This window comes from Trichomycterus rosablanca, chromosome 12 (assembly GCF_030014385.1).
Source record: "Trichomycterus rosablanca isolate fTriRos1 chromosome 12, fTriRos1.hap1, whole genome shotgun sequence".
In the NCBI taxonomy this organism is placed as follows: domain Eukaryota; kingdom Metazoa; phylum Chordata; class Actinopteri; order Siluriformes; family Trichomycteridae; genus Trichomycterus; species Trichomycterus rosablanca.
Genome location: NC_085999.1, coordinates 18,263,963 through 18,287,402, shown reverse-complemented (window position 1 = coordinate 18,287,402; position 23,440 = coordinate 18,263,963). Strand labels below are relative to the sequence as shown.

The following is a 23,440-nucleotide window of genomic DNA, read 5'->3' as shown; positions in this document are numbered from 1 at the left end:
TTGTGATACACTGTATATATATACAGTATATCAGTATATATATATATATATATATATATATATATATATATAATAGTGTATATGTACAGAATGTAAAGTGATCTGTGCATTAAATAGCAGCTTGGGGAGGGCAGGGTTCAAAACAGTTTGATTTGTTGACAAGGAATTTCTTTTGGTGCAGGTGTCAACATATATAAATCTTATTGAATAATAGTTAAGGGAACACTATACATAAACATAGAATAAACAATACAACAGCAACATAGACGGTACAGAATCATATAATGTGTGCTGCTGTGTCTGATCCACTCATACCAGAACAACACACACTAACATACCACCACCATGTCAGTGTCACTGCAGTGCTGAGAATCATCCACCACCTAAATAATACCTGCTCTGTGGTGGTCCTGTGGGGGGCCTGACCATTGAAGAACAGGGTGAAAGCAGGTTCAAAAGGTATGTAGAGAAACAGATGGTCTACAGTCAGTAATTGTAGAACTACAAAGTGCTTCTATATAGTAAGTGGAGCTGATAAATGGACAGTGAGTGCAGAAACAAGTCGTTGGTTTTAATGTTATGGCTGATTAGTGTATGTTTGACCTGTGATGGACCCTGGCGGTAGTAAAACAGACAATGAATGAATGAATGTTCTGGTGCGTGTTGTTAGTCATGATCAGGTGCGTCAGTAGGGGGCGCTGCACGTTTCAGTGTGTGGGCGGCTGAGAGTCAGCACGTGTTTCTGGAGACATACCGCCTCACAATGTCATGGCGACCACTACTTAGCAAGTTTACCTTGTTTTACTAATAGATCATCAGAGATAGAGGTTAGTACATTTCGTTCGTGTTTGGAACGGGTGCTGTTTTTATAATCAGTATTAAAAGCGATTAAATGCGACATAACTAGAATTAATTCGTGTTGCTGTGTAAAAAGCTGGCCATGCTTAGCTGGCCTGCTAAGAGGCCGGGTATCGGTTCGCCTTTGTTAGCGTAATTAGCAGTCGGTTAGCGTACAGAATGGTAATCACTTATTTGTGTTTTTAGCTACTTCTTTTATGTTGTTTACTGGGTTAAACGCAATGTTTTAATTTAAACGACAATGCTTTGCTAAACTAGCGCAGATATCCAGGCTATGAAGGTTTGTTCTGGTAACATTAGCTTATAGGCTAGTTGGGAGCGAGCTAGATGCTTTTGACTGCGTCCTAAATCCCTTCGTAGTTTACTAAGTAGTGTGGTAAAATAGTGCGCAACAAGGGATGTCGTTTCTTGCTTTCTAGCGCGTAGGGTGTAATTTGGGACACAACCCGTTTTCAGTTACTACTGAGACGAAACAACCGCTATCACTTGTAGCAGGAAAGTTGGGACTTGAAGGTAATTTATAAACGCGTCAATCGTTGTTTATACAGTATTTTATAATATTAAGTAAGTGTTTATGAATTACATATGTGTAGTTTATTCCTTTTAATAATTCAGACCAAGTTCAAAACGTTATGTCAGCATTTCTGTGGCTTCATCTCTTTAACGATATTCCGCACACTGTACTTACATCCCAACGTGTTTATTTTCTTACAAAAGATTATTTGCTTTAGTTTTCGACCACACGATGTTAAAAACAAGTAGCTGAATTTTAATGCTTTATTTGTGATAATAGTAGATTTGGTTAGTGTTGGGTGGCTAATTCTAGAATCATCTGTACTTAAAACGCTAATGCAGCTACACACCGGATCCAATCTAAGTTCATATTTCTAATGTGGCTTGTTTGTTGATATTTACATTCAGCTCCATATGAGACATTTGACTTTATTTATAGAACAGAAAACTCAGCACCGTCCAGCTAGACTTGGCGGGAATTGTTAGTTACAGTAACTGACCACTAGGGTTAGATAGACAGACAGACAGACACCGTATTTATCCCGAGTAGGCCTGGGCGGTATGACGGTATACCGTCTTTGATTCCTCATACCGTATGGATTGTACAAATACTGCAGCATAGTTAATACAACAGCTGTAGGCTTCAGTACGCAGCAAATCATATAATATTCCTCTATAGACAGTTGAGAACGAAGCTTTCAGAGCAGTAATTAAAACAGTGGATTTCAGGTTTGTCTTACAGGTCGAAAATACTTCAGGTCAGTTGCTAAACCAACGTTATACGCTTTTATTTTATTATATTATATAAGTTTTATTTGTTAAAGTGGGAGCTAAGGGTAACAGTTTAAGACTTAAATATTAAATAAACAATAAAATTGTATTTATCGCAGCTGTTCCATGTGTACTGATTCCATCACATTGTGTCATTTTGTTGGGCCAAGCAAATATTATAGTATTCAAAACCTTCATTATAGACAAGGTGAAATTAAAACTGTTTATATTCTATGTACTTATGACAGTAGAATAAGCCACAGACATTTAAAAAGTCCCAGTAATACACAAAAAAAAAAAAAAAACGCACAGTGACATACTGTGAGACCGTCAGAATTTTTAAAAATACCATGATACACATTTTTGGTCATACCGCCCAGCCCTAATCCTGAGGACAATTATTGATGGAATTATTGGGTTGCACCAGTGTTGACACTCTCCATTTTAAGAATTCCCAAGATCTTGCCACAAAAATCCCAAGATTGTACTAAAAATCCCAAGTAACTGAAGTAACTTATAATAACATATTTTCACAATTATTCACAAAAATCCTGAGTGACAGGAGTTACGCTACCGTGGAAATTAGCGTTTGGTTATTATTTTAATTAGTATTCACTTTGTCTTAATAACGCTGTGTGTGCGTGGGTTATATCAGCATAACAACGTGTTTAATACACCGCTGTTTGTGTAGCGCAGTGGGCAGAGCGCGAATATTTTTGCGCCCTAGGTCCGAATCCGGCTTAGGGCGAAACTAAAGTAACACAAGCAAAGCCTATGCAGCGCTATGGGGGCGCTGAGGTGGACATAGCGCTGCTTTTTTAATTGCTTGAGTGCAAATTAAAAATCCCAGGATTGCTTGGCAAAGTCCCCAAATTTTAAGTCGATCCCCCAAATCCCGAGGTCTTGGGAAAATCCAAAGGAGTGTCAACACTGGGTTGCACAGATAATCGTAATTCTATGACTATCAAAACTGTTTGGCCCCTCAGTCAATCAGTTTAGCAATCACATTTGACATCAGTGATCTAATAGTTAGTACATGGGATATGTTTAACTGCTGATAAAGATGTTTGATGTAGCTCATAAATAACCAGCTGTGCAAACAATTTGTAGATGTAAGTTAATTTACCAAGTGCACACTGTCCATTTCAAAGTGATACAATATAAACACACCTGGATTATGAATAAGTTCTTAATGTTGCCATTAACACGTTTGTCCCAGTCTTCATCGGGTCATCCTGTAAGTATTGTACAGTAACATGTTTTTCCCCCCTCATTTGTTGTCCTGATGAGATTGCTAAGGAATCTGGACAACATTTTGGACTTTGAAAACAGCAGATAACCTGCCTGGCTGTAAAAGAATTTCCCAACAGTACTCCCAGTGGTGTCTTTAGGAATGTTCAAGGTTTTGGAAAACATCTTTTGGTGCAATTAAGTAGTTTTTGTGTTAGCTTCTTAGTTTTCACTGTGTTTGCAAAACATTTAACTAGGGCTGAAACGATTCCTCGAGTAATTCGATTACAAAAAATGATCGATTCAAATTTTTCGCATCGAGGAATCGTTTATTCCATACACCGATACCTAGCTCACGGTGTTCCGCACGGACTTTCACTTTCACAACGCGTTTACGCTGTGTTCAGGTGACGCGAGGAAGCCCCAGGGCTGCGTCCCAAATCTCTCAATTAAACAGTACCTAACAGGACTTAATCCGGGTACTTTTCACCTGTTTGTACACGCTCGTACTGTCCAGTATGTAGTAGCGATTTGAAACGGAGCCGAGATTTGAAAGCGCGGACTGTAAAATGGAGGGAGAGAGAGAGTATAGCGGGATGAGCAGAGAGGAACAGAGAAAACGACTGAAAGTTTGAGATCAGTTGCACAAATCAGAGGCAATGTTTATGTATTATTGTTTATTATATATGTATATATATATATATATATATGTGTGTGTGTGTGTGTATATATATATATATATCAGTCCCCTCCAAAAGTATTGGAACAGTGAGGCCAATCCCTTTATTTTTGCTGTAGACTGAAAACATTTGGGTTTGACATTAAAAGATGAATATGAGACCAAAGATCAACATTTCAGCTTTTATTTCCAGGTATTTACATCTGGATCTGATACACAGTTCAGAAGATAGCACCTTTTGTCTGAACCCACCCATTTTTCTTGTGAGCAAAAGTATTGGAACAGGTGACTGTCAGGTGTGTTTTGTTGCCCAGGTGTGTCCTGTTACACTGATTATTTAAACAATAAATAGCGCTGATTGTCTATGCTCACAAGAAAAATGGGTGGGTTTAGACAAAAGGTGCTATCTTCTGAACTGTGTATCAGATCCAGATGTAAATACCTATATACAGTGTATCACAAAAGTGAATACACCCCTCACATTTCTGCAGATATTTAAGTATATCTTTTCATGGGACAACACTGACAAAATGATACTTTGACACAATGAAAAGTAGTCTGTGTGCAGCTTATATAACAGTGTAAATTTATTCTTTCCTCAAAATAACTCAATATACAGCCATTAATGTCTAAACCACCGGCAACAAAAGTGAGTACACCCCTTAGTGAAAGTTCCTGAAGTGTCAATATTTTGTGTGGCCACCATTATTTCCCAGAACTGCCTTAACTCTCCTGGGCATGGAGTTTACCAGAGCTTCACAGGTTGCCACTGGAATGCTTTTCCACTCCTCCATGACGACATCACGGAGCTGGCGGATATTCGAGACTTTGCGCTTCTCCACCTTACGCTTGAGGATGCCCCAAAGATGTTCTATTGGGTTTAGGTCTGGAGACATGCTTGGCCAGTCCATCACCTTTACCCTCAGCCTCTTCAATAAAGCAGTGGTCGTCTTAGAGGTGTGTTTGGGGTCATTATCATGCTGGAACACTGCCCTGCGACCCAGTTTCCGGAGGGAGGGGATCATGCTCTGCTTCAGTATTTCACAGTACATATTGGAGTTCATGTGTCCCTCAATGAAATGTAACTCCCCAACACCTGCTGCACTCATGCAGCCCCAGACCATGGCATTCCCACCACCATGCTTGACTGTAGGCATGACACACTTATCTTTGTACTCCTCACCTGATTGCCGCCACACATGCTTGAGACCGTCTGAACCAAACAAATGAATCTTGGTCTCATCAGACCATAGGACATGGTTCCAGTAATCCATGTCCTTTGTTGACATGTCTTCAGCAAACTGTTTGCGGGCTTTCTTGTGTAGAGACTTCAGAAGAGGCTTCCTTCTGGGGTGACAGCCATGCAGACCAATTTGATGTAGTGTGCGGCGTATGGTCTGAGCACTGACAGGCTGACCCCCCACCTTTTCAATCTCTGCAGCAATGCTGACAGCACTCCTGCGCCTATCTTTCAAAGACAGCAGTTGGATGTGACGCTGAGCACGTGCACTCAGCTTCTTTGGACGACCAACGCGAGGTCTGTTCTGAGTGGACCCTGCTCTTTTAAAACGCTGGATGATTTTGGCCACTGTGCTGCAGCTCAGTTTCAGGGTGTTGGCAATCTTCTTGTAGCCTTGGCCATCTTCATGTAGCACAACAATTTGTCTTTTAAGATCCTCAGAGAGTTCTTTGCCATGAGGTGCCATGTTGGAACTTTCAGTGACCAGTATGAGAGAGTGTGAGAGCTGTACTACTAAATTGAACACACCTGCTCCCTATGCACACCTGAGACCTAGTAAGACTAACAAATCACATGACATTTTGGAGGGAAAATGACAAGCAGTGCTCAATTTGGACATTTAGGGGTGTAGTCTCTTAGGGGTGTACTCACTTTTGTTGCCGGTGGTTTAGACATTAATGGCTGTATATTGAGTTATTTTGAGGGAAGAATAAATTTACACTGTTATATAAGCTGCACACAGACTACTTTTCATTGTGTCAAAGTGTCATTTTGTCAGTGTTGTCCCATGAAAAGATATACTTAAATATCTGCAGAAATGTGAGGGGTGTACTCACTTTTGTGATACACTGTATATATATATATATATATATATATATATATATATATATATATATATATATATATATATATATATATATATATATATATATATATATATATATATATATATATATATATATATATATATATATATATATATATATAATAAACTCTTCAAACTGTCCTGTATGCAATTAATAAAAACATATAATATATAGTTTGTTTCAAGAGACATGTCGTATTTAATCTTACGTATTATGTATTTATTTTTGCTCTTTATTAAAGCAAAAGTATTTCTTATCCGATTACTCGATTAATCGCTGGAATAATCAATAGAATACTCGATTACAAAAATAATCGATAGTTGCAGCCCTACATTTAACACATCACAGCTACAGCAAATAAATGGTCTAATCATGTTGTAACCCAACTTTAGGTATTACAGACAAACAGTAAGATTTAAGATCAGCAATATTATGTAGTAGGGATGTAACGATACACTCTACCCACGATGCAATGAGATTCACAATACAATTTTTTTCTGATTTTTTTTTTTACTGAAATTGAAGACAAATTATGATAAAGTTTCTTTTTATTATTTCTCTTAAAAAAAGAAAATTAAATACTGTATTTGTGATTATCTTTTATTTATCTAAATAATGAATGAGGTTTTATTGCTGAGGTAGGTACAAACTAGGGGTGGGCGATATGGCCTTTAAGTAATATCACAATATTTTGGGATTTTTTTGCGATAACGATATTCACTAGCGATATATAAGAACAAGCGTTCCGCTTAGCACTTTTGTGTTTTAAACGTTCTCAAATGGTAACGTGTATTCTATGTTCGTTCACTGACAGATTTTGGCCTCACATCATTCTCGGACTCATACAGTGACTGACGCTCCTCAGACTCACGCAGGTGCTTTTGCTTTAGGTGCTGAAATAAATTTGATGTGTTGCCACTTTTTGTCGTCTCAGTATTTTTGCATGTTTTGCAAATTACAGTCGTTTGCTTGGGGTCTGACCTTCTGTATCCGAAAAACTTCCACACTAGTGATGTAGCTCCCCTTTTAGGGACTAGTTCGTCCTCAGTGCTAACTCCGGTACTACTCTCTGCATTGGTCGCCATTACTTCACTGTTACTCGCTTGAGAGCGAGTGACGCGCGTTTGCTAACAATATCGCGATATGACAAAAATCATATTGCATTTACAACTAAACCGGTATTATCATGAACGATATCATATCGCCCACCCCTAGTACAACATATGCAAAACAATTTTGAATTAAGCCGCAATTTGGCTGAAAAACCCTGAATTCGGCAACCAGGCGAGGTGTATAGCGCCAGTGCCTTCTGCTGTTTAAAGTGAATATCGATTCATTTTACATGTCAAATCGATTTGATCAGTTATTAACTGTATTGTGGTCCATCGTTACATCCCTATTATGTAGTGGTTGAACAATTGTGATGTCGCAATTTTAACAAAATATCCTGCTACCGTAAACTACTACAATACTCTTCATTTATTTATTTGCTGCATCTTTCATCTGAAAGACTTAATTTAGAGCAACAGAAATGTTTAGAGTTATAAATCCTTATTTTTAGGGGAGTTAAGTATTTGTGTAAGGATGCTATTGCCTAAACCTAAAAGAAATGTAATTTAGGGTCAAGATGGCCCTATGCAACAAGAAAACAATTAAAGCAACACAACAAGCCCACCTTTAAATTATTATATATATATATATATATATATATATATATATATATATATATATATATATATATATATATATATATTTTATACATTAGTGCTTAATCTTTAGGAAAATTCTGGCAGTATGGCTAAGTGATAACACTATAGCCGTTGTTGGTAAAGCGTACACTGATGGTACAGTTTTTGTTGTACTGTTTATATGGTACACTTAGACTACTAAAGATTTGTAAACCTCTTTCAAAATAGTGCTGATAATCTTGAATAAACTGTTTTTTGTGAAAGAAGTGATTAAGCTTGGCAGTAGAGAGAGATATTATTGTGTAATTAAAGGGTACACCAGATCTGCATTGCGAACATTTAAATAAAACAAAAAAATTAACATTTGGTAGAAGTAGTGTATCATGTAGTGCACCAGTTAATACATAATTCTAAATACTGGCTGGTTCTGAGGGCTTATACCAACTTTATGTAGCATAATACATTGTTTTACATATCATTCTTAATATGTCTACAAATCCACTGTTAAAAGATTCTTTATACATGTTATTAAAACATGACTACTCTATTTTGTTTTCAACAGTGACAATCACAAGGGGCCCTCTTCACACCGAAAGGCTGAATATAACGAACTTTCCACCAGTCTGAAGAATGGAATGTGTTGTGAATGCCAGTGCTGGTATGCCTTTTTTTTCCTGGTTTCAGATAGGGATGCAAAGTAGGGCTGAAACGATTCCTCGAGTAATTCGATTACTAAAAATGATCGATTCAAATTTTTCGCATCGAGGAATCGTTTATTCCATACACCGATACCTAGCTCACGGTGTTCCGCACGGACTTTCACTTTCACAACGCGTTTACGCTGTGTTCAGGTGACGCGAGGAAGCCCCAGGGCTGCGTCCCAAATCTCTCAATTAAACAGTACCTAACAGGACTTAATCCGGGTACTTTTCACCTGTTTGTACACGCTCGTACTGTCCAGTATGTAGTAGCGATTTGAAACGGAGCCGAGATTTGAAAGCGCGGACTGTAAAATGGAGGGAGAGAGAGAGTATAGCGGGATGAGCAGGGAGGAACAGAGAAAACGACTGAAAGTTTGAGATCAGTTGCACAAATCAGAGGCAATGTTTATGTATTATTGTTTATTATATATGTACAGTGTATCACAAAAGTGAGTACACCCCTCACATTTCTGCAGATATTTAAGTATATCTTTTCATGGGACAACACTGACAAAATGACCCTTTGACACAATGAAAAGTAGTCTGTGTGCAGCTTATATAACAGTGTAAATTTATTCTTCCCTCAAAATAACTCAATATACAGCCATTAATGTCTAAACCACCAGCAACAAAAGTGAGTACACCCCTTAGTGAAAGTTCCTGAAGTGTCAATATTTTGTGTGGCCACCATTATTTCCCAGAACTGCCTTAACTCTCCTGGGCATGGAGTTTACCAGAGCTTCACAGGTTGCCACTGGAATGCTTTTCCACTCCTCCATGATGACATCACGGAGCTGGCGGATATTCGAGACTTTGCGCTCCTCCACCTTCCGCTTGAGGATGCCCCAAAGATGTTCTATTGGGTTTAGGTCTGGAGACATGCTTGGCCAGTCCATCACCTTTACCCTCAGCCTCTTCAATAAAGCAGTGGTCGTCTTAGAGGTGTGTTTGGGGTCATTATCATGCTGAAACACTGCCCTGCAACCCAGTTTCCGGAGGGAGGGGATCATGCTCTGCTTCAGTATTTCACAGTACATATTGGAGTTCATGTGTCCCTCAATGAAATGTAACTCCCCAACACCTGCTGCACTCATGCAGCCCCAGACCATGGCATTCCCACCACCATGCTTGACTGTAGGCATGACACACTTATCTTTGTACTCCTCACCTGATTGCCGCCACACATGCTTGAGACCATCTGAACCAAACAAATTAATCTTGGTCTCATCAGACCATAGGACATGGTTCCAGTAATCCATGTCCTTTGTTGACATGTCTTCAGCAAACTGTTTGCGGGCTTTCTTGTGTAGAGACTTCAGAAGAGGCTTCCTTCTGGGGTGACAGCCATGCAGACCAATTTGATGTAGTGTGCGGCGTATGGTCTGAGCACTGACAGGCTGACCCCCCACCTTTTCAATCTCTGCAGCAATGCTGACAGCACTCCTGCGCCTATCTTTCAAAGACAGCAGTTGGTTGTGACGCTGAGCATGTGCACTCAGCTTCTTTGGACGACCAACGCGAGGTCTGTTCTGAGTGGACCCTGCTCTTTTAAAACGCTGAATGATCTTGGCCACTGTGCTGCAGCTCAGTTTCAGGGTGTTGGCAATCTTCTTGTAGCCTTGGCCATCTTCATGTAGCGCAACAATTCGTCTTTTAAGATCCTCAGAGAGTTCTTTGCCATGAGATGCCATGTTGGAACTTTCAGTGACCAGTATGAGAGAGTGTGAGAGCTGTACTACTAAATTGAACACACCTGCTCCCTATGCACACCTGAGACCTAGTAACACTAACAAATCACATGACATTTTGGAGGGAAAATGACAAGCAGTGCTCAATTTGGACATTTAGGGGTGTAGTCTCTTAGGGGTGTACTCACTTTTGTTGCCGGTGGTTTAGACATTAATGGCTGTATATTGAGTTATTTTGAGGGAAGAATAAATTTACACTGTTATATAAGCTGCACACAGACTACTTTTCATTGTGTCAAAGTGTCATTTTGTCAGTGTTGTCCCATGAAAAGATATACTTAAATATCTGCAGAAATGTGAGGGGTGTACTCACTTTTGTGATACACTGTATATATATACAGTACAGGCCAAAAGTTTGGACACACCAGCCAAAAGTTTGGACACACCAGCCAAAAGTTTGGACACACCTTCTCTTCAATGTTTTTTCTTGATTATTTTTATTTTCTACATTGTAGATTAATACTGAAGACATCCAAACTATGAAGAATTATGTAGTGAACCAAAAAGTGTTAAACAAACCAGAATATGTTTTATATTTTACCAACTCTACCTCTGCACAACCCAACTGATGGTCTCAAACACATTAAAAAAGCAACAAATTCCAAAAATTCACTCTAGACAAGGCACAAACATTCATTGAAAACCATTCCAGGTGGAAACCTAATAAAGCTGGTTGAGAAAATTTCAAAGAGTGTGCAAATCTGTCATTAAAGCAAAAGATGGCTACTTTGAAGAATCTAAAATATAAAACATATTCTGGTTTGTTTAACACTTTTTTGTTTACTACATAATTCCATATGTGTTCCTTCATAGTTTGGATGTCTTTAGTATTAATCTACAATGTAGAAAATTTAAAAAAAAATTAAGAAAAACCACAGGAATGAGAAGGTGTGTCCAAACTTTTGGCCTGTACTGTGTGTGTGTGTGTGTATACATACATATATATATATATATATATATATCAGTCCCCTCCAAAAGTATTGGAACAGTGAGGCCAATCCCTTTATTTTTGCTGTAGACTGAAAACATTTGGGTTTGACATTAAAAGATGAATATGAGACCAAAGATCAACATTTCAGCTTTTATTTCCAGGTATTTACATCTGGATCTGATACACAGTTCAGAAGATAGCACCTTTTGTCTGAACCCACCCATTTTTCTTGTGAGCAAAAGTATTGGAACAGGTGACTGTCAGGTGTGTTTTGTTGCCCAGGTGTGTCCTGTTACACTGATTATTTAAACAATAAATAGCGCTGATTGTCTATGCTCACAAGAAAAATGGGTGGGTTTAGACAAAAGGTGCTATCTTCTGAACTGTGTATCAGATCCAGATGTAAATACCTATATATATATATATATATATATATATATATATATATATATATATATATATATATATATATATATATATATATATATATATATATATATATATATATATATATATATATATATATATAATAAACTCTTCAAACTGTCCTGTATGCAATTAATAAAAACATATAATATATAGTTTGTTTCAAGAGACATGTCGTATTTAATCTTACGTATTATGTATTTATTTTTGCTCTTTATTAAAGCAAAAGTATTTCTTATCCGATTACTCGATTAATCGCTGGAATAATTAATAGAATACTCGATTACAAAAATAATCTAGTAATCACACTAGTAGATAGCGCCTTATATAAACAGGTTATCAAAATTCTTTACTTTTGCTTTACTTTCAAAATTCGCATCTCCACTTTATATATTAACTTTTTTATCTAGTCTGTTTAGTTTCACTGCAGCAAGTGTAAACTTGCTCCGGTCAAGGGTCAAATTGGCCTCATTGCCTCAGTTACTTTTTTGTTGCCCCAAGTCTGTTTTTAATAAACTAGTTTGAACAATAATAAACTACATAAAATATACCCCAATATCAGCACACACCACAATCAATGCCAACTAACAGAATGGAGCAATCTATATGGACTAGATGCCGCATCAGACACACCCAATTAACTCATTCACACCTATTGAGAGGGCGACCCCCACCAACATGTCAAATATGCCATACTATCATAACAATAAAACACATCATTATTGAATGTCACAAATACAGTACAATAAGGAATCAATTAGGAATTCCAAGTAATATAATAGCTTTCCATTGTAAATGCTATAAAAACAGAAATAAAATGTCTTGCAAATACTGGACTAATTAAAAACATCTGAAAACAGACAACATAGAAAACAGAATACATCCAAAATTTAACAAAACGCCGCTCAGGTGGCGCAGCGGTAAAAACACATGCTAGAACCAGAGCTGGGATTTCGAATACATCGTATCGAATCTCAGCTCTGCCTGTCGGCTAGGCTGAGCGGCCACATGAACAACGATTGGCCTGTTGTTCAGATATGGGCGGGTTTAAGCCGGATAGGGTCTCTCTCTCATAACTAAGGCAATTACGACCTCTGCTGGCTGATTGATGGCGCCTGCACAGAGATGAGAGAAGAGTGCTCTCAGGGTGTGTGTCTCCGTACACAGTTCTGAGCTGCACTGCACTCGTCAAAGTGTAGGTGATAAGATGCATACGGCATGCTGCACACGTGTCGGAGGGGGCGTGGGTTAGCTTCGTTCTCCTCAATCAGAGCAGGGATCGGCATTGGTGGAGAGGAAGCATGACGCAAACGGGCAATTGGACACACTAAAAAAAGGGAGAGAAATTTTAACAAAACACCTCTCAGCCATGATTGTTAACTTCGTGTAGACATGGCATTAAACCTCCCAATCAACCAATCGTTTACAAACTGAAAAACTGAGGACTCACATATGAAGATATGAAAAAACAAAAATGAAACAAGAAAGACTATGACTTGATCTATTAATAAAAACAAAATTCAATGATCCTGCCATGAATGTAACCAATGTGTTAACATGCCGTTAAACCAAAAACTGTTGCAGTATTCCTGCACCATTGCACAACCCTACATATGTTTTTACTATGCATTTGGTAGAAATGTGACTATTGTTTCTTTGCAGCAGAGGGTGGGGATCCATCTGAAACTGTTCTGCATGAAGACATTGTGCTTAAGGAGGGTAGTGAAACCCCGAAAAAGAAAAATAAGAAGCACAAAAAACATAAAACTAAGAAAAAGCGCAAGAAGAAAAAAGATGAAAAGGATAGCAGCTCTGAATCTGGAGTAGAATCAGATGGTGGTTCACAAACAAAACTAAGGTAAGATCTTGGCTTTGCTGCTAACAGTGAACTCTTGATTTGTGTCATCACATGGGTTTTAAAAGTACTTTTTATGTGTAACGCAGTACGAAAAAAGACACGTCCAATTTTGAGACTGGTGAACATGAAGACAAAGAATCCACGAAAAAGACTGTTACAGGTAAGTCTAATCAATTGTTTGTCCTCAAAACAATACAGGTGAGTGGATTCTGGTCTGATTGGTAACTTATGTAAAATTGTTTTTAATTGACAGAACATCACGCTGGTGATTCCAAGGCCCGTAAAACCAAGCGTCACGCAGGGAAAAAGAAGAAGAAGAAAAAACGAAAAGAAGAAGAAGCGCAGCAGAAAAACTCTCCTCGTTCACAGTCAGTCAGTACATCTGATTCAGAGTCAGACTCGGAGACTGAATCGAATTTTCCACAAGCACCCAGCTCGGACAGAAAGTCACCAGTGAGCGTTTCAGTAAAGCTTTCAAACAACGGGTGTAAAGACAAGAGTTTCCAAGACGATGAGAAAAAAGAGCATGTGACCGAGCACAGTGAAAAGGAATACACAAAACCAGCATGGGGGGAAAACGAGTCCCTTCAAGATGCACACACTCAGGCTGTAATTAAAGACGAACACAGTGAGAAGGACACAGAAATGGAAAATTCTGACACAAATGGAAGTTTTACTAAAACCCAGGAGCTCCCTGATATCATCCCCAAGCAGGAGAATGTACACAAAGAGCAAGTTGTCCAGAAGAACACAGCCAAGGCACCAAATGGGGAAAAGGGAGACAAAGATAAGGAGTCGGTTTCCAAATTGAGGTCTCGGTCACGTTCTAAAGATAAAAGAAGTAAACTAAGCCACAGTCGTTCAAAAACTCCAAAGAAATCATCAGGTCGTCGCAAAGATAGATCACCATCGAGAGAGAGGTCTGTTTCTATCTCAAAAAGAAAAAGTACCCGAAGGAGAAGCTCACGGTCTCCATTAGATAGTCGAAGGTCTAGATCTAGATCTGCCAGAGGACCAAGGCGTAAGTCGAGATCCCTCTCCGGTAAGAGAAGGCAACGTTCTGACTCCAGGTCTCGCGCCAGGACTAAAAGATCACGAACCAGGTCCCCACGGCGTGGGCGCAGATCAAGATCTAGATCTCAAGTAAGGCTACGTCGTTCAGCGTCAAGGTCAAAACGATCCGTTTCCCGCAGAAAGAACCGCTCAAGATCACGCTCTAGATCAGTTCGCAGAGGCAGGCGCTCACGGTCACGCTCCCGAAAGAGGTCACCAGTGTCCCGGACGCGCAAATCTCGTTCCAGGTCAGTCAGGAGAAGGAGACGAACTCGCTCGAGGTCCGTCGTGATCCTCAGGAGATCTAGATCCCGTCTAAGGAGAAACAGGCATTCCAGGTCAAGATCTAGAAACCCGAGAAGACGAAGCAGATCTCCCTCTCCTGTCCGTTCCAGACGCTCTAAATCAAGGTCTCCAGTTCGAAAAAGGTCACAATCCCCACGTAGGAAATCGGAATCAAGATCTCCTAGACGCAAAAAGCTTTCAAAATCCCGATCTGTCTCTCGTCATTCCAAGACGGCGTCTCCCAAATTAAGTAGAGCGTCAAAACAAAGTAAAAGCAAGCGATCAAGATCGAATTCACCAAGGCACACATCTAGATCCAGTTCAAGAGGAGTTTCCTCAGATAGAAGTCCTAGTCCAAATAGGAGTAGGTCGAAATCTTTATCACGCGCCAAGGAATCGTCAGTCGAGCTTCAGAAAGAAATTAAAAGTAATTCTAAGGAAATATCAGAGACCAAAACACAAGAAGCCAGAACTGAGGAAGAACCTGCTGCCCCGACAAAAGGGTGGAAACCCCTGTCAAGTGTATCTGCATCTCCAGAGAAGGAATCAAATGAGAATCCTGAACAGTCAGAACTTGAATCAAAAATAGAAGACTCTGTGAACGAGACTGAAAGAGCTTTGAAATCCACTGATGGACCAGAGAAATCTAGATCAAGGTCATCTTCATCAGAACCTGAGCATGAAAGTAGTGGATCAGAGGATGTGCAGTCTGATCATTCAAGATCATCATCACCAGGTCCAGTAAAAAAAGAATCACCAGTAAAACCCCAAAGATTGTCCAAGTCACCTGTACCTAGAAAGAGGTCCAGGTCTGTTTCCTCTCCACGTAAGGCGCCTTCCAAATCTAAATCCCTTAGTGCTAGAGAAGTATCTAAATCTCCTGTACGGAAAAGAAAATCTAGATCTCCGTCACGAGGCAGAAAGAAGAGATCGACATCTAGATCACCTACCCGGAGAAAAAAATCGCTTTCGAGATCAGTCACTCGTAGGGGTAAATCAAGGTCCAAATCTCGAACAAAGACCAAGCGCTCGAAGTCTAAATCTCCCAAAAGGAAACGTTCCAAGTCCAGGACACCAGTGAGAAAAAGACGCTCTAGATCCCGCTCCCCTGCCCGACGGAAAAGATCAAAGACTCCTGATAAAAGCAAGCGCTCAAAGTCCCGCTCTCCTAACCGGAAGAGGAGGTCCAGATCCCGATCAAAGGGCCGGCATTCAAGATCGAAGCGATCTCGCTCTATTTCCCGCCGTAAAAGACCCGTTTTCCGAGGGCATTCCTTTGACAGACGAGATCGCTGGAAACGTGAGCCAAGCCATTCTCCTGTTCTCATCCTGCGCAAAAGAAGGTCCACCTCAAGAGCCCGGCGTAGCTCTAGCAAGACGCCACCACGTCTTACTGACCTAGGTACGTGACCTTGTTTATTAATGCAGTTCAAAGTATCCTGTTATGAGTAGCTTAATTCAATCATTTCTAATCTTTCTTCACAGACAAGGATCAGCTGTTGGAGATCGCTAAGGCTAATGCTGCAGCAATGTGTGCTAAAGCAGGGATGCCTATCCCGGAAAGCCTTAGACCAAAGGCTATTCTCCAGTTGCCTCTGCCAACTCCCATCCCAACTCCCCTGTCTTTGCCGTTGCCCTTGCCAATTCCCAGCTTGCCCCTGAACTTGTCGATGGGACTACCTGGTATGTCTGCCTTGCCAAACATGCCTATGAACGCTGCTGTGGCTAGCATGACGGCAGCCACCATGACTGCAGCTCTATCGAACATGGGAGCTTTGGCAACCATGTCTGCCATGCCTCCGTTGCCCACCATCACCAACAAACCCCCACCGGCTCCTACTCCTAATCTTGCAAACATTGAGGAGGTGAAGAGAAAAGTAACACAGCAGGCTAACAGCATCAGTATCAAAGAGCTGACGGAGGTGAGAGAATACCAGTGGACACACAAGTTTAAATTAAAAACCATTATTATTTTAGAACTACAGTTATTTAACTCTAATTTTGTTTTTGGTCAGTATAGCAAGTTGAGATTTTTTTTTTCTTTAAGACTGGATTGGTACAATTACAAGGGATCTTCAAAAAGTTTCTGCACTTTTATATTTTGGTTGGAAACGGTGAGGGTGGGAGGAGCGCCTGGTCGTGTCTGAGAGACTGAGAGGGAGCTTATACTCCGGATTTATCACCATTTGATTTCCACCTTTTTGGACCGCTCAAAGAAGCTTTAAGGGGAAGAAGATATTCATGTGGTGGTGATGTGAAAGCAGCGGTGCATCAGTGGCTCAACCAAAAACATTTTTTTGCTGATGGCATTACAAAGACGCTGGGAAAAATGCACCGGAAGGTGACTATGTAGAAAAGAGATGTAATTTGTTTGTGAAGTTCTTAATAAATAGAGCTAAAAAAGTGTGGAAACTTTTCAAAGAACCCTCGTCCTACCAGACGGTCACTTACTGTATGCAATTAGATAGGACGAGAGCAATTTATTTTTGGTCTTTGCTTCTTGAGTTGGTTTGACCGGAAAATGTTTAGTAAGGTTAGCATAAATGGTTTTTGTGATGTCTCAATATTGTAAAGTTTCCAATATTTATGAAAGTATGCACATGCAATGAGTGTTAAATGACAGCAATCGTACATAGCAAAGCTGTCTCCTAATCATACCTCCACATGGGTACCCGGGGCGGCGCGGTGGCTAAGTAGGTAGCACTGTCACCTCACAGCAAGCAGGTCCTGGGTTCGATCCCCAGGCGGGGCGGTCCGGGTTCTGTCTGTGTGGAGTTTGCATGTTCTCCCCGTGTCAGCGTGGGTTTACTCCGGGTGCTCCGGTTTCCTCCCACAGTCCAAAGACATGCAAGTGAGGTAAATTGGAGATACTAAATTGTCCATGACTGGTTACATTCATGACAGAGACGGTGGTTAAACAAGATTCATCAGTTCACAAGGTTACATCAAACACAAAGTGTGGAACATGACGTTAAAATTCTAAAACAAACAAACATGTTTAGCCACCACAGTCAAGTACAGTTAACATCCCCTCTTATCTGTTTGGCACAGATACTTTGATTTTCCACATCCAAACCCTTCATCACCCTAAAAAGCTTTAAAAGAATCCAGCTAGGATGCTACATACACTATGAAGGGATAGTCTTCTCATAAATTTATAAAATGTGTTTGTTTTTGCATTGCAATTAGCTATAAAAGTTTCCTGAAAGCACTAGCTACTAGTAAACAAACAAGTTGACTTCATTTTGGGTAATTTGTAACGTGGTTGTATATCATTAGATGAATCATGTCCAAGCTAAAAATTTTTTTTTCCTGTTTTTAGAAATGTAAACAAATTGCATCAAGCAAGGAAGAGATGGCTATGGCAAGACCTCATGTTTCTTCTGATGATGATGACGACTAAAACTGGTAAGAGGTCCAATTTTAAAATGTGTTTGTTGGCAATTGATAGAATCCCAAGATTCGCCTGTTTAGGGGTGAACAATATGACTACAGATGTAGGTTCCAGTATCATTATATAGTGGAACCTCGCTTTAATGGACTAAAAGGGGGGAGGGGGCACTGGTACGTAAAATGTGATTGTCAGAAACAGTGAGATTTTTTTCCTGGAGGTGCAAAAATATACAAAACACAGCACTAAGAAACACAAAAGTTCTAAACGGGCACATATGATAAACAGTAAAATGAACGACATAAATAGATATGTAAATATGCAACGTAAAACCTGTAAATAAACATTAAAATTGATGTACTGTACTATTGGGAGGAAATTTCGTTTAGCTTGTGTGGTGGAGACGTTTTTTTGCCGTGATCGTATAGTGGAGACTCAGTCTGAAGCAATGCTGGTGGCTACTGGAGCAGTGCAAGTGCATTACTAAGTACTAGAACTTGCAAAAATCAAGCATAAAACACAGAGAAGAAGGCGAGAACAAAGCGAACCTCCCAACAAAATAAAGCCCATCACTCATGTAAAGAGAGACGTCGCCGACTAGTGGACAATTACTGAACTACCGGTCTTGGTACGCTTATCGCTGGAATTTTAAACAATCAGACCACACATTCGGCCTTCCAGATTTTGTCCGTTAAATCCTTAATCGATTAAATGGAGGTCCGTTAAATCGAGGTTCCACCGTATTTGTATTTTTTTTTGTCTTTTTGTCTTTATTCACCAATATAAACCTGTTTCCAAAACATTCGATTACTTACCAAGGACAGAAAATTATTATACAAAATATTGCAGCATGCGGCACATGAAAGATTATGCAATTGGTAGATATGGAAAGCGAGAATATACTTGTGCTACTTGTGCTACACTTTTGTTATGTATTAATTCAGCTGTAAGGGCTTCACAGTGGCTCGGTGGGTCACCTCACAGCAAGAAGGTCCTGGGTTCGATCCCCAGGTGGAGGTGGAGTTTGTATGTTCTCCTCGTGTCTTTGTGGATTTACTCCGGGCGCTCCGGTTTTCTCCCACAGTCCAAAGACATGCAAGTGAGGTAAATTAGAGACACTAAATTGTCCATGACTGTGTTTGATATAACCTTGTGAACTGATGAACCTTAATAAGTAATAAGTAACTACCGTATCATGGATGTAACCAAAGTGTAAAAACATGATGTTAAAATTCTAATGAACAAACAGCATCATTAATACCATAGATGTATTTTGGACTGCGTAAATCAAGTAACGATGCTTTAAATCATAGGTAATTAGAATAGAACAGAACACCTTTATTTGTCATATATACATATACAGGTGTACAGTACAATGAAATTCTTTCTTCGCATATCCCAGCTTGTTTGGGAGCTTGGGTCAGAGCGCAGGGTCAGCCATTGTACAGTGCAAAGGGTTAAGGGCTTTCCTCAGGGGCCCAACAGTGGCTGCGTGTGAGCTGGGATTCGAACTCTCAACGTTTCTGTTGAAAGCCCAAAGCCCTACCCACTAGGCTACCACGGTCCCTGAAAATTCAGCATCTCTGTTAGCAAGTGCATGGCAAATAATCATAATTTATTATTTTTATCTTAGAAGCATGGCACATATAAAAATGTTGTAATCCATTTAAATGACATTCTGTTGCCTCTTGAGTATATAAACAGTCTAAACTTGGATTTTTCTTTGTTTTCCAGTAAATAGAAGCTTCTGGATTCTAACTTTGGCGCTACATTGCTGAACGGAAACCTGTGGTACCCATCACTGAATGAGATGAAGAGAAGGCACCACTGGTTGTTAATCGCCTGTAAATTTTTAAAAGCATAAAATGACACTGTAGAAAGCCGTATTCTTCTTACTACAGGATTTAAATTACTGTATCAGGTCATTTTGTGTGTCTTTGTGTAGATTAAGGGGCTTCATTATAGATCAAAGCAAATGTACTGCTTGGTCAGATTTAGTGAAGTGTGACTCTGGTCTAACAGAAAGAAGCAGTTTATTTCAAGCTTCTGTTGTCTTTACCCTTTTTTGGTTAATAGTATATGAATATTAGGCCACCTGACTAAATCCCACATTAAATGTAAATCTCATGAAGTATTTTTTGCGATTGAGGATTCATTGTTCTTAACTCTTTTGGAAAGTTTTTTTAATGGAAAATTATGGAGGAAATAGATTCTTGTGCACAACTGCAATTTTGTGTTTTCTCACCATCATCTTGCTTTAGGGGGGGACTTCAGGGCACAGTGTATTCGGTTTTAGAGCCTGACAGGTGTTCAGTACAATTTTATTTCACACGTTTTTGAAATGATTTTGCTCTTGCACTGTAGAAGTTTGTGCTTGAGTGCTTTGTTAGAGCAGATCTGAGAAAATGATGCATATGTATTGAGAACAGGAACTGTTCTTGTTAATAGTTTAGGTCGTGTTGTGTGTTTAGTTCAATCCTTTTTTTGCATTTGTTTTTACAGTTTCAGCAGCTTATTTAATGATACTAATGCATTGTAAGCTCATGGCTGATGAGAAAATATTTTCAAAATGTACACAAGCAATTTTAAATCAATAGTATGTACTTCACATCTACCACAATGCTGAATTAATACTTGAATTCATGAATATAGATCAACAAATACATTGATGTTAATACAAATCTGTTCAACACTGATTGTTTTGTGCAGTTTTCAACATCTCTACATTGCTTGGTCCAAATTTCACATTTATTAATACAATGTGATTAGACTTGGGGTGCGGTTTCACTGGCGCAGCGGTAAAAACACACGCTGGAACCAGAGCTGGGATCTCGATTACATCGTATCGAATCTCAGCTCTGCCTGTCGGCTAGGCTGAGCGGCCACGTGAACAACGATTGGCCAGTTGTTCAGATATGGGTGGGATTAACCCGCATAGGATCTCTCTCTCAACTAATGCAATTACGACCTCCGCTGGCTGATTGATGGCGCCTGCACAGAGATGAGAAAAGGGTGCTCTCAGGGTGTGTCTCTCTGTACACAACGCTGAGTTGCACTGCACTCGTCAAAGTGTAGGTGATACGATAGCATACGGCATGCTGCCCACGTGTCGGAGGGGGCGTGGGTTAGCTTCGTTCTCCTCAATCAGAGCGGGGATCGGCATTGGTGGAGAGGAAGCATGACACAATCGGGCAATTAAATGCGCTAAAAGGGGGAGAAAATGCATAAATAAAATATATATAGAAGTTTGGTTAAGACAAGGGTTGAAGGGTTGATCAGACTACTTTATTACAGCAGGTCTTTTGTTAAAAAAAAAAAAAAAAGAGATACCTAGCCCAAGCAAAGCTATATTGTAACTTTTTTCATACAAATACCATTCTCTGGCATACCATTTAGTATACACAGTTTCAATTAAACAGTGGGGTTTGGATATGCCTTGCTGGTAAGGTAAAATGGCTTGCTTTGTACATAATGCAACATGCGATTATTAAAAAATAAATTCCCATTCTCACTTTTCGTTGACAGTTTTGGTTTCATAATTAATTCTGTAGTTATGGTGTATGTGATTCATATCTCTTTGCATTATATACAATGATAATTATAAATGTAGACATTTCAACAAGTATTAGTGTACAAATGTCTCTTGTTGTAAATACACCGTTATCCTTGCTGTATTTTATACAGTTTCTAGCTGCATAAGGGCCAGTAAAATACCATAATGGCAGCATACAGTACAAAGCTGTAATCTGTTGCATCATGGAAACTGTGATGACAATCTGCAAGTACTGGATAATATAATTTGTTTACAAATGATGATACATCACAGTGTGAATTCTTTTTGAAAAGCACAAACAACTGAATTGTAGAGAGATTGTACAGAGAGATTAAAACACACAAACCCTTATTCCATTGGTGTTTGCACAATCATTGTATTGGTCCCATGATTGTGCACTGCTGTTGTCTTTTTGTAATGGATAAAAGCCAGTAAGTAAGACAATAACAGTGCAGTTGCCATCCTATTACTTTATTTCGTAAAGATTTTTTAAAACATATTAATGATAATGGAGCTGAATTATTTGGTTTGTATCATGTTTAAATTTTTCATTAATAGTAATTAATAGTAGGGCCATTAATAGTAGGGCCAGTGATAGCTCAGTGGTTAAGGTACTGGACTAGTGAACAGAAGGTTGCCGGTTCAAGCCCTGCCACCATCAAGTTGCCACTGTTGGGTCCCTGAGCAAGGCCCTTAACCCTCAATTGCTCATCGTGTAAGTCGCTTTGGATAAAAGCGTCTGCTAAATGCTGAAAATGTAAATAGTATGTGTGTGTGTATATACAGTGTATCACAAAAGTGAGTACACCCCTCACATTTCTGCAAATATTTCATTATATCTTTTCATGGGACAACACTATAGACATAAAACTTGGATATAACTTAGAGTAGTCAGTGTACAGCTTGTATAGCAGTGTAGATTTACTGTCTTCTGAAAATAACTCAACACACAGCCATTAATGTCTAAATAGCTGGCAACATAAGTGAGTACACCCCACAGTGAACATGTCCAAATTGTGCCCAAATGTGTCGTTGTCCCTCCCTGGTGTCATGTGTCAAGGTCCCAGGTGTAAATGGGGAGCAGGGCTGTTAAATTTGGTGTTTTGGGTACAATTCTCTCATACTGGCCACTGGATATTCAACATGGCACCTCATGGCAAAGAACTCTCTGAGGATGTGAGAAATAGAATTGTTGCTCTCCACAAAGATGGCCTGGGCTATAAGAAGATTGCTAACACCCTGAAACTGAGCTACAGCATGGTGGCCAAGGTCATACAGCGGTTTTCCAGGACAGGTTCCACTCGGAACAGGCTTCGCCAGGGTCGACCAAAGAAGTTGAGTCCACGTGATCAGCGTCATATCCAGAGGTTGGCTTTAAAAAATAGACACATGAGTGCTGCCAGCATTGCTGCAGAGGTTGAAGATGTGGGAGGTCAGCCTGTCAGTGCTCAGACCATACGCCGCACACTGCATCAACTCGGTCTGCATGGTCGTCATCCCAGAAGGAAGCTGACGCACAAGAAAGCCTGCAAACAGTTTGCTGAAGACAAGCAGTCCAAGAACATGGATTACTGGAATGCCCTGTGGTCTGACGAGACCAAGATAAACTTGTTTGGCTCAGATGGTGTCCAGCATGTGTGGCGGCGCCC

General features: G+C 39.7%; 1 protein-coding gene across 4 annotated transcripts; it reads left to right on the top strand.

Moving 5' to 3' along the window:
- The first annotated feature begins 737 nt into the window (after positions 1-737).
- sona (SON DNA and RNA binding protein a) lies at positions 738-21,755 on the top strand. 4 transcript variants are annotated; one of them, XM_063005770.1, is made up of 8 exons: positions 738-827; positions 8,408-8,503; positions 13,314-13,509; positions 13,596-13,669; positions 13,763-16,249; positions 16,333-16,769; positions 18,170-18,255; positions 19,973-21,755. In XM_063005770.1, the coding sequence occupies exons 2-7, from the start codon at positions 8,476-8,478 to the stop codon at positions 18,248-18,250; spliced, it is 3,303 nt and encodes a 1,100-aa protein (XP_062861840.1). In that variant the 5' UTR covers positions 738-827; positions 8,408-8,475; the 3' UTR covers positions 18,251-18,255; positions 19,973-21,755. The 4 variants fall into 4 exon arrangements, with proteins under 4 accessions (XP_062861840.1, XP_062861842.1, XP_062861839.1 ...); XM_063005772.1 differs by lacking the exon at positions 738-827 and adding an exon at positions 1,314-1,371 and having other exon boundaries at positions 13,317-13,509; XM_063005769.1 differs by lacking the exon at positions 738-827 and adding an exon at positions 1,314-1,371.
- The last annotated feature ends 1,685 nt before the right edge of the window (positions 21,756-23,440 follow it).